Genomic DNA, 12544 nt, shown 5'->3' with positions numbered 1-12544 from the left:
ATTCGAACCCGCCACCTTAGGTGTATGTGGCTGGCGCCTTAGCCGCTTGAGCCACAGGCGCCGAGCCTTCATGTACACTTCTTAAAGACTAGGACACAGAAGTATTGGTGTGATTTTCATGTGAGACTTCCTGGAGTAGTTTCTTCTCAGCTTTAGCCATTTCAAATTCCTTTCTTTCTTTTTTTGAAACAGAGTCTCACTCTGTCGCCCTGAGTAGAGAACTGTGGTGTCGTAGCTCACAGCAACCTCAAACCCTTGGGCTCAAGTGACTGTCTTGCCTTAGCCTCCTGAGTACCTGAAACTACAGGTGCCAACCATGATACCTGGTTAGTTTTTTTGTGTGTGTGTGTCTATTTTTAGTAGAGATGGGGTCTCATTCTTGCATAGGCTGGTAAATTCCTTAATTTGCTATTTCTGTAAGCATTTTAATTTCTGTAGTTCTTTCTTTATTTATTTTTGAGGCAGAGTCTGTCTGTCACCTAGACAATACAATGGCATGATCACCACTGGCTGCAGCTTTGAACTTCTGGGCTAGGAGATCCTTCTACCTTAGCCTCCCAAATAACTGGGACTACAGGAATGTGCCACCACATCTGCCTAATTTTTAAATTTTCTGTAGAGAGTAGGTCTTACTGTTTCCCAGGCTTGTCTTGAACTGCTGACCTCAACCATTCCTCCCGCCTTAGCCTTTCAAAATGCTGAGATTGCAAGTGTGATCCACCACACTTGGGCACCCAGCCTATTGTCCCTTTTCTTTCTTTCCTTTCATTCCACAGAGTCTCACTCTGTTGCCCCAGGGAAGAGTGACATGGCATCAGCTTAGCTCACAGCAACCTTGAACACCTGGGTTCAAGCAATCCTCCTACTTCAGCCTCCCAAGTAGCTGGGACTACAGGTGCCTGCTACAACACCCGGCTAATTTTCTTATTTTTACTAGAGATGGGGGTCTTGCTTTTCCTCAGAGTGGTCTCGAACTCGTGAGCTCAAGCTATCCACCTGCCTCGGCCTCCCAGAGTGCTAGGATTACAGGCGTGAGCCATTATGCCCAGTCCCTATTTTACTTATTTCTGTTTAGACATTATGACACGTGCCTTCCATCATAACCTTAAGTCAGAGTTGAGGTCACTTGTAACCCCACCATTTATCAACAATGTGATCTGGGGCAAATGGTTTAGTTTTTGTGAACATCTGTTTTCTTATCTCTACAATATGTTTAATAATACCTAACTCAGATTTGTTGTGACAGAGTACCGGATGAGGGAGTACGTGCAAAGTGCCTGGCATGTAGTCAGTGCTGGGCGAAGATTTGTTCCTTTTAAAAATCTTCCTGTTCCCCCTGTTTATTTGCAGCATTTTTATTTGACCATTTATACTCTAAATTGGTCTCTGGAGAGGAGTGAGGGCACTTGTTTAGCCCCTGTACTGCTGACTATCAGACAGACACTCATTCTTCAAGACATAGATGAAATTTACCCTCACCTGTTAACCTTAATTGGTCCTTGGTCTTGCTTCACAGCATTTTTCCCCTCTGCCTGACTTGTAGTGGTATTCAATAAGCATTTGCTGATAAATGAGTTTCTGAGCTTGAGGGAGGGGTGCCAGGTTTACAAAGCTTCTCATTGAGCATTGCAATCTTGTGAATTCAACTTAAAACTTTGGGAAGTCAGTAAAAACAACTGAGAGAGTTAAGGGGCTAGTCTTTGCTTCTACTTTTTGGGTTCCAAGGGCAACATGCTTTTCATATTTAGACTGATTATATTCTGTAATCACTGTAATGACAAATAATATTTTGTTAGTATTTACTGTGGTCTCAGCCTTCTCCTGATCATTTTACCTATATTATCTCATTTGGTCCTCATACCAGTTTTATGAAATAGGTACTGTTATCTTGTACCCATTGTACAGAAGAGGAAACTGAGACTTGCCAAGCTAAAATGACTTGCCAAAGACTACATACCTAGAATGTTGTATACTTTAGCCTAGGTTTGAATGAAACCTGATTTTAGAGCTGGCATTTTCAATTATCTTATTACACAACTTCACTCTTCTGTATTATTCTGGTAAGGGAATTAGGGAGGTAAAGTGAAGATGAAAGTGATTATTTCTTGAGGCTTTCTCCCATTGTCACTGTGTTTGTAAAAAACCCAGCTGCTCACTAGCGTGTGTCATGCATTGTTACACTCTGCACTGTGACTGCCGGGGGTGGCAGTTATAAAATGTGCATTCAGTTTAAATTTTATCACACTAACATTTATGTGGAGGAATAATTATAACTTTAAAGTATAGTGAGAAGTAACTGAGTTTCTATTATATATTGCTCAAGCAGTGAATAAGTCATTAAATTCAACTCCCGATGACTGTGTAATGATTGTTTAAGGTTAGGCTGCCAGGAAACACAAAGGTAGGTGTACGCGTAGATACGTGTTGCTGGAGATAGCTGGAGCTATATTTTCAGAGAGGGTATTTTTGCTTTTTGGTGGGAAGGGGTTAGCGTGTGGTTTATTTGAATTTATCTGAAAAAATAAATGTCTTGTTCACAAAATATGGAGGAGTTAATTAAGTTTTAATTTAAAGAGATTGGGAAATACTTATTCCGTTTCTCAGAAAATAAAATCTTCTTGCTGTCAGTCTCATTTATTGTACCTAATTTAATTTAAAATACAGTCAGGCAATTCCCTGTCTCCTTTTTTTTCTTACTCCTTGCAAAAGTGGACATACGTACTTTATGACATTTAATATTTATCAGATTCTTGGGAGGATATGAGTCATGTTGAATTGAAGTCAGCAAACCCATAAGAACACTAACTATGTGCTTTGTCTTAGCCTGGTATTTTACTAATAAAATGCATGGAGTTGAATTTAGGGAACTGTATGTAATTGATGGTGTTCCTGTTTGGACACGCCTGCCTGTACATGTCTTTGTATTATAAAAAACACTTGGTTCTGCAGTTTCTATTTGTTTAGGACAAAATTTCAGAAAACAGCTTGCCCATGGGAAAAAGTATGCATTTGAATCAGAGACATAAAGTCAGAAGGGATAAGGAGGTAAAATTTGTCGTGAGGGTATGTCACCCTGATATACACAATACACGTGGGTGCATGCACACACATCCTACTGTAAAGGTAAAGAATTTTTATGGACCTATAAGCTAAGAAATGTTTAGTTCTGTTCTGTAGATTAGGGAGGATTCTGGAAGAGGACCTGTGGCTGAGATCATAAGAAACAGCAGAACAAAGCAAAAGGCATGTGGTTGTGTAGGGAGGTAGCATAGAGATGAATATGTGTGGTTGTGCTGGGGAAAGAGGAAAGGCATCTTCATTTTTATGTGTGTTTCTCCTGAAGACTTGGAGATGATGAGGGATCTTATTTGGCTGTAGCTGCCATGTATTGCAGGACCTGTTTCATCTCTGTTTCCCAAACCTCAGTGCTGGGCCTTAGGGAAGAGAGTTTATTTCTTTCTAGTACATGCCTTAGGCTACAGCTGTAGGACAGCTGTGGTTAGGGAAGGGCCTCATTTAGAATAGTTGGTCAAGAAGCTATGCCAAGATAAAGAATCTCTGCTTCCCCATTTGCTGATGCTTTTTAACTTACAGCTTAGAAAATGGCATTATACGTAGTGAATCAGCTGTGAATAGACCCTAGACCACGTTGGAAGTAGCTGTGGATAAACTCTTTACATAAGAGTGACCATATTGCTAAGGGTTTACTACCTACATCTTTTAGCCATCGAGGGTCTGGAATTTGTCTTACTTGAGAGTCTGCATATATAAAAATAGCTAGTTTTTCCCCTTTCTTTCCTTTCTTAGACCTATTTCTTCTTCATTTTGCTCTTGGCCTTTCACATTTGAGATAACCAATGTTGATTATTATTATTTCACTTTCATACCTGTTCCTGCCTCAGCTATTGTTTTCCTCTTATTGAACTCATGAATTTTGTTTTGGTTAAATTTGTCTACAAAACTAACTCACCGTTTCTGCCTAATGTTCTACTGATCATGTAACTTAAATACCTATTCAACACTTCAAAAAGAGAATAGTAATGGAGTAGTTATAATATTGCTGTTAGTGTGTTTTGACATTGAGTAATAGATGACGTGTCTAATGAGTAGTGTGGCTGCTTACATTGCATAATTATAGGTTCGTTTGACTTTGGGAAGATCGTATGCAGGCCAACTTTATCCATTTGGATACCTTTTATATTAGAGAAATATCAGAGCACTTCAGTCTAAAAAGAGCCCTCTTCAATGATTATCATTCTTTGTTTTTCTAAGATTTGCCACTGAGTAGGAAAAACCAAAATGAAACAGAAACTATCTTTAAATGTGTTTAAGTCCATGGCTCTTTGGTCTAAATAACACTTGAAAGTTCTTCCAGTACTGGCTGTTGTCAACCCACAGTGATCTGACACAGTGTTTGAGATGGTGCGGACCAGGGTGGTCAGCATTGGCTGGCACTTAAACAGCTAGAATTTTTATAATGAGAGATTATTTGTATCCTCTCGGCTTGATTGGGTAGCGGTGGGGGGCATATTTCAGCCAGTTAGTTATTTTACTGACTTTCTTTGAGTAATTTCTAATTAGTGTACCAGGTGACAGGTCTCTCAGGATCACCAAGGTCCCATGAGGCTTCTCCACATATACTGGCTTGCAAATGAGTGTTTAACTATATCATTTAGGTTCATTTGACTAATCATAGCAAGGATTGTAATACACAAAAGCTCATAGAATGGCACCATGAAGAAACCTGAATGTTCCTGCCTTCCCCAGATTTGCTTGGGGCAATCAAAAGTGTGACTAATAAAATGATTTTTGACTCTGAACTCTACTCAGAAGTATCTCTACAATGCCAAGCCTTCTAGGACTCGTCAGTAAGTCTGTTGCTTGGTAGTTAGTCTGTGGCTGCTTTCATCTCCGCTGCCAGTGTTCTTGACCTCTCAGCAGCTGCAGTTAACTTAGTAATTCTAGCATGCAGTCAGTGAGATGGTTGCTTTTGTAGTACTTCAGATTAGCTTTGCTGATGTGAAATGTCATTCTTTTCACCAGTTAAAACTTCTAAATCTCAAAAAAAGAAAACAAAAAACCAACTTCCAAATCTCCTAAAAGGGCAAAAAACTTATTAAAATCAGTTTCTTCTACTTTAGGAATTTGGAAAGAGGTGATAGCTTTTGAGTGGCATTGCCCAGTGTCCTACTTAGAAGTGTTCCTTCATGCTAACAGACCAGCAGGGAGCTGAGCCAAAGCCTTTGACCTGAATGTTCATGGAGGAGTCAAAGGGGCTTGTGCTGTTTAAACATCTTTTTGCACAGATGGGCAAGGGTGCAACCTTTGCAGGTAGAAAGCCTGAGTTGGAGACCTGGCTCTGCTGCTTGCTACCTTTGTGTCCTCCAGCCAGTTGCTTCATTTCTCTCCTATGTAAAGGGGAAGTCAAGCTACATGCCTCTTAATGATGCTGAGAGGTGTGATGTAAATGTGACATGCTCAGCACGGTGCAGGCACATGATAAAGCGTTCCCTATAGCCGTTGTGTGTGTGCGTGTACGTGCACATAAAAAAATCTGTATTTCATCTTAGTTACTACTGTCCATGCTTTATCAACCACACCACACTTCTCTAACAGCAGGCTTGCAGAGGTGTGTTAAAGTGATGCTTTTCTCTCTAGGGTCATCACTCTTTGAATTTTAACATTTTATATGTGATTTCTTCTCTCTCCCCTACCTCCTCAACCCCAAACTGTGGAAAAAAATCACAAAATAAAACGGACAGGGCCAGGCACCTGTTTTCCCAGAATATTCATGGAGGAGTTGAAGGGGCTTGTAATCCCAGCACTCTGGGAGGCCGAGGTGGGTGGATTGCTTGAGCTCAGGAGTTCAGACCAGCCTGAGCTAGAGTGAGACCCATCTTTAAAAGTAGCCGGGCATTGTGGTGGGCACCTATAGTCCCAGCTATTCAGGCAGCTGAGATAAGAGAATAACTTGAGCCCAAGAGTTGGAGGTTGCTGTGAGTATGACTCCAGGGCACTCCACCCAGGGCACCAAAGTGAGACTCTGTCTCAAAAAAAAAAAAAAAAAAAAAAAAAGAGCTCTATCACATGTCCTCTTTACATTTTAATTCAATTTATTATCTGTAGTAGGACAATTTATAGTTTGGTGAGAGAATTTTCAGATATATAAAGTAATAGTTTTAGAAGAATATTGAAGGAAGAATTGCTGTAGTTTTGGTTGGATCCCCAGACTTGCCCTCAAATGGAGTAAAATTTCTTTGGAGAAAGGAGACAAATGCAGAAAAGAAAGGCAAGATTGTGGTGCCAAAATATTAAGTGTAAGTGTTTAGATAAATTAAGGAAGGAGGAGCTTCTGAGTTGGTTCAGTTTAAGAGTCAGTAGGGCATGAGCTCAGCTCTTGAAGGACGTGTGGTTAAATTTGGTGTAGATTCTCAGGGAAGGCTTTCAGTGAGAGAGTGGGAGGATTTTGATGGTGGGAACAGGGCCATGGAATCGGGTAGCAGGGAGCCTCTGGCTGGTCAGTCCCTCCACACCCCCCGTGCCCACTGGACACTTTGTAGGCCATAGCCACCTAACTCTGTGTTTATGTGTTTAAATTCCCTTCCCTCCAGGAGTCTTCAGGATTTATTTGGCCTGTTTACCTTTTTCATGTTTACCTTTCATGCCTTTCATGTTACCTTTTTCCCCATCTCATTTCCTTTGTACAACAGGACACAGATTCCCTCTGCCTTCCCTACCCAGTGTTTCTGACACACACAGGTGTGCGCACGCGTATGCAGGTCAGGCTCTTAAAAAGAGATTATTGTTGCAATAGGGAATTAAGGGTTAAAAAAGAAGAACAAAAAGAATCACAAAAATCGTCTTAAAATGGCCATGGCATGTTGTTGCTTGATGCAGATGCTCTTGTGACTACCTGTACTGTACTACTGGGGAATCTCCTCCAGTTCCCCGCTTAGGCCTCTGCTCTCTCTGGGCCACGCTGCGGCAGACCAAGACATGCTGACTGAAGATCCCTGACGGCGCAGCTCTTCCAGGAGGGCTGTGACTAGCTGTTCTTCTCAGGAATACCTTCCCCATCTCTTCTCAGGTTTTCCCTTCCCTGGGTAGCCTCAGGCCGTGCTATTCTTCCCTCCCAGCAGCTTATCCCAACAACATTCTGGGGCCCTGGGGCCTGAGCTGAGGCTGCCTGTAAGCCATATTTGGCCTCCAGATAATTCTTCCCTTAAGCTTCCTGCCTTCAAAACTGACCCGGGCCTTGCTTATTTCCTTGCTTTGCAGGAGGGTTCTTTGGCCTTGTATTTCAAAGTACTGTCTGGTTCGGATCTTCCTAGCCTCTGTGAGCCCTTGGTAATGAGAACCATCACCCTATGTATTTTATTTTGCAAACTCTTTTATAGCATTTTGAATGTCTCAGGCACGTTCTGAGTGCATTCAAAAATTAGCTCATTTAATCCCAGATGAGTATTGCTGGAATTATGTCTATTTTCACTGATTTAAGCCCCTGACAGACTCATTTTTTTTAATGCTGCAAACAATTTTGCTCCCAATAGATATTTTAGTGGGTTCCTGTTTAGTTTGGGTGTGCCTCTAATTATTGGAGTTTTGGAAAAGCAGAGTTTATGTTCTTAGTCTTTGTCCCACGGTTACCAGCTTTCCTCACTTTTTTGACCAGTTTCAGTGTCAGACTCTAACGCCCATAAAATACACTGATTCACTAAGAGAAATAAAAAGAAAACTTTCTTTTAAGTATGTAAAGCTTGTATGAAACCAGGAGTCTATTTTTCATTATTTTAAATGGAAAAGAAATAAAATTGTAGTTTAACCCAAAGCCCTAACCTATTTTACTGAAATGTAACTAGATATAGCAAAATGCCTATATGTACAAATCACAAACCATCATATTAGGACATAGTATTTGAAATTCTCTTTCCGATCATGGAATAGTTGACCATGATTGTTACTGAGCAGCTGCTGTGCACCAGCAGCAATGTCAGCAGCGTGTCTCCTTTGTTGGCACTGGGACATTTTATTTATTTTTATTTATTTTTATTATTATTTTTTTTTTTTTGCAGTTTTTTTGGCTGGGGCTGGGCTTAAACCCGCCACCTCCAGCATATGGAGCCAGCACCCTACTCCTTTGAGCCATAGGTGCTGCCTTGACACTGGGACATTTTAAACATGTCAACCTGTGACTGATGGTCTAACAGTTTTATTTGGAATATGACTTCAATCTTTTCTCACACAATATTTTGTTATAAATATATTTTATTTTGGGAATGCATATAGAAATTTTTCTTATGTAAACATGATACTTTCCCTCCCCTTCCCCCAAACAAACTGACATTGAAAGGTATGTGTTCTCTGCTATCTGCATAGTAAAACCCAAAAGGTATTCCACCAGAAGCCTGTTAACCCAGAAGATATTCTATGGAATATGCTTTATTAAGTGACTATTGCAAAATTAAAGCATAACTTAAAAGTCTAAGAAGACTGGATGTGGTGTCTCATACCTGTAATCCTAGTACTCTGGGAGGCTGAGATGGGAGGATCACTTGATCTCAGGAGTTGAAGATCAGCCTGAACAAGAGCAAGACCCTGTCTCTGGTAAAAATAGAAAAAAATTAGCTTGGTGTGGTGGCTTATAGGTATAGTCTCAGCTAATCAGGAAGCTGAGCAGGAGGATCACTTAAGCCCAAGACTTTGAGGTTTTTGTGAGCTGTAATGCCATGGCACTCTACCTGAGTGACAGGGTGAGACTGAGTTTATAAAAAAAAAAAAAGCCTAAGAAGATAATTTTTAAAAGTTAAATGTGAGAGAATCTTTCATTATTTAAATATGGGTATTCCCAAGTGCAATTATAGAAAGTCAACTTCCTTTTATTATTTTTTTGAAAAGCTCAAATCATTTATGGTCAAACCAAGCTGACTATGGTTAAACCTTTAGGACGACCGGGGTCCTGGGACCCTTAGAGTGTGTGCTCCTTGGTCCAGGCCTTGGGCTTGGGGTTCATGTGTGTACAGACTTCAGCTGTGGTGCAGTCTGCTCTGGTGACTCCCCTGAAGTCCAAGTGGTGATACAGGGCAGGGTGCACAGCACACAATGCCCATACCTCTTCTCTTCTTCTGTGGGGTTCCCGTGGAGTGTTAGGCTCTGGAGCCAAGGGAGGACGGCCTCGGATGCTGTTGCCACGAAGGTAGAAGATGCTCAGGTTGACGGAAGTTGTTAGGACTGGGTCTGTGGAAATCAAGTCATTAAAGCACAAGTCAATATTTTCATTCAATTTTTATTTTAGTTTTAAAATTTCTATGATTCGTGTTTTCTTTCTTTTTCTGGTCTGTTCAATTATGTATCTAGAGCTTGAGGAAAAGAGTTTAAACGCTTCTTTATGAATGTTACTTTGCTTTTCTACTCTGCTAGTCATTTTTTGTAGGCTCCTGTTCCCTAAAGGTATTTATTTTAATTTTGTAAGTGTAGTAAGCACAGTTGTTTTTTGCCCCAGTAGTTAAATGCAATACTTACATCTGTGGATCTGTTTATGCTGATTCCAACTTTTGTGTGTTTTAGGATATGTAAGACTTTTGTTTTTATTTTTTGTTTAATTTTTTTCTTCCGTGATCTGCTCATTATCCTTAAAAATTATTTTTAGGAATTATTTGATTGCTAGGATGAGGTATCATACCAGAGAGGAGTTATGTTTGTTTTTGCCAGATATTTGTGGGTGCCATCCACCTGAGAACACTTTGTACCACAATCAGAGGTTAGGCTTCTAAGATCACTCAGTTGGGGGAATCCAGGCTGCCATTCCAGGAGGGCTGCCCTGGGGCAGTTTTTCAGAAACAGGTTTGTTTTCTCTGTCCCCTTTCCCCAGTTCTGCTTAATGGCTAAGGCCAACCTTCCTTGCAGTCCCAGGGAGCAGGGAGGTTTATTTTTATTCGTATTTGTTTATTTATTTTGAGACAGTCTCACTGTGTTGCCCTGTGTAGAGTGCTGTGACATCACAGCTCACAGCAACCTCAAAGTCTTGGGCTTAAGTGATTCTCTTGCCTCAGCCTCCCAAGTAGCTGGGACTACAGGTGCCAGCCACAACGCCCAGTTACTTTTTGGTTGTAGTTGTCATTGTTGTTTAGCTGGCCCAGTCCGGGCTGACCAGCCTTGGTATATGTGGCTGGCACCCTACTTACTGAGCTACGGGCACTGAGCCAGCAGGAAGGTTTAATTCCAGTTCATCTTTACCCCAGAGAGTGAGGGTCGCAGCTTAGTCTGGGAGGGCATGCGACTTTGGTGTTCTCTTGGTTACTTCTCTTTTTCAGTTTTCCCTAAATTCTGCCCCGGTTATTTCTTACTCTCTTGTGACTTTGGTTTTTGAGATTTCCTCCCCCTCCCCCATTTTATTTGATAGTTTTTTTTCAATAGGAAAATTGGAACAAACAATCTAGCCCACTGTTACTAAGAAGTGGAAATCTTCCTTATTTGCTCTTTATCCTGTGAGGTTTACGTGGCAGATAACACATGTATGACTGGGCTGTTTTTATAATGGGTGAGAGCACTGAGGCTGAGGGAGGTGAAGTGACTGATTTAAGATCATAAAAGTAAGTGGCACAGCCTGGAACTCCTGAGTATGTGTCATTCTCTTTCCACCCCAACTCCCTTTAAGCTGCTTGCTTCTGATGGATTCAGATTTTGAATGAAGCAGGCATATGCTGAGGAGATTTTTCAAAAGTATATAATACCTTTGTAGAATTGTTCAGACCATTGACTCCTGAAGGTTATATCGGTGCAGGTCTTTACAGATCTGGCACTTTTAGTGGAAAATAATTGTAATTTATTTTCTTTCAGCTGAAGTGAGCAGTGAATATAGTATGGACAAGGCGATGATTGAATTTGCTATAATGGATCGGCAACTCAACCATTATGTAAAAGCTGTTCAATCTGCAATAAATCATGTAAGTTTATACCACTCACCGGGTCACATTTGGTTATAGCTCAATGACCTAGAAATAGAAACACAAAACCAAAATTCTCCTCTAACCTTTAATACTTGTTTATACTTAGTGTGGCAGCTATTAATTTCCTCTTAAGAAGTCTCACAAAATGGGACTCTTAAATATTTCCCTGGCTAGGCCACCTAAGTTAATTAGCATATTAAATCTATTTTAGATTGTCTTGCATTTTTTTTTGTCTTAAGATTTTTAGTATAAGACTTCTTCGAATGAAAGTAGATTTTTATGACATGCTAAAAAGTGCATGCAGCTTATTTTTGTTGTATTTGCTTAATCATGCAATTGAGAGCAGATTTAGTTACTCATTCTCCAGCTTTAACTAATATGCATCTATTGCAAAATTCTTAGAATCAGATAATATGGAAGAGTTTTAGAGCAAGTTTAAAAATAAAGAAGGCTGGCTTTTTGGGTTTTCCAGAAGCCAGACTTATCTTTGTTGACTCCAGCTGTCACAGGAACACACAAGGCAGTTAAGGTGGGAAGGCAGCAACATCCTTTTCAGTAGTACCGTGTTGAGTAAGAGTGAGCAATCCGATTGCAGTCATGTTTCTGAGAAGTCCTTTGTCCTCTCAGCAGTGGAAACTCCCTGTTGAACCGATTTCATATACCTGTGTAGTAGGGCGTCTTGTACTTCTGGTTTCTTTATTTGCCTTTTCTTATTTACAGCTATGGGAAAATTCAGAAAATTAAATACTTTATAAGATCAGCTACTATTCAGAGGAAGATAAATTTTTTAAACACAGTTTAATAGTTAAGCCAATAAAGTGAGCATTATAGTTATATTAAGTTTTTCTGGGTTTCTTCTTTTTTAATTTTTTTGCAGTTTTTGGCCAGGTCTGGGTTTGAACCCACCACCACAGGTATATGGGGTTGGTGCCCTACTCCTTTGAGCCACAGGTGCCGCCCGTTTTTCTGAGTTTTTTATGGTTAGTGTTTATTAAAGTAGTTATTTGTGACTAACTGTAAGGATATCTGCTTATGTCCAAGTAATAAACTCACTTAGTTCATAAAATTGTGATGTTTCTGGCCATTATGACTGATAGTCATGATCCCGTGTATATTTCTTCTATAGGAAAATATGACAATGCCATCATGTTAACATTATATTTGAAACTTGATAACAAATAACTTAGACCAGAGGCTTTTAGTTCTAACTGAACCCTGGAACCAACCAGTTTCTACCTTCAGAGATTCTGATTTAATTAGTCTTGAGCAAGATTGGAGCCCGAGTATTTTCTAAAAACTCATTCTAATATGTATGCAAGGTTGAAAACCACTGCCTTAAAAAAATAAGACTGACTTTATAGAATAAAGTCAAGTGCGTCTGCTACAGAAGTCACACTCAAGCCTCTCATATGGATCTGTCTTGCTTTAAACCTTACATTCTATGGAGCTTATGTGACACCAAGAATTGAACTTTCTCCATTTTCAAGAAACTGAGTCACTTATTAAAGAAAAAAGTTGGCTCGGCGCCTGTGGCTCAAGCAGCTAAGGCGCCAGCCACATACACCTAAGGTGGCGGGTTCAAATCCCCAGCCCGGGCC

At 40.3% G+C, this 12544-nt stretch overlaps 1 protein-coding gene across 4 annotated transcripts in view; it reads left to right on the top strand.

Annotated features, from left to right (window-relative positions):
• The window catches only part of NSMCE2 (NSE2/MMS21 homolog, SMC5-SMC6 complex SUMO ligase), a 225465-nt gene that overhangs the window by 37844 nt on the left and 175077 nt on the right, over positions 1 to 12544 (top strand). For all 4 annotated transcript variants that reach the window (XM_003782346.2, XM_023517109.1, XM_023517113.1 and 1 more), the window contains one exon: positions 10837 to 10943. In XM_003782346.2, coding sequence (XP_003782394.1) covers positions 10837 to 10943 — 107 coding nt within the window. The remainder of the gene's footprint in view (positions 1 to 10836; positions 10944 to 12544) is intronic.

Source organism: Otolemur garnettii, unplaced genomic scaffold, assembly GCF_000181295.1.
Source record: "Otolemur garnettii isolate 467f Iridium unplaced genomic scaffold, OtoGar3 scaffold00004, whole genome shotgun sequence".
Lineage (NCBI taxonomy): Eukaryota > Metazoa > Chordata > Mammalia > Primates > Galagidae > Otolemur > Otolemur garnettii.
This window is presented reverse-complemented; position numbering and strand designations above follow the sequence as displayed.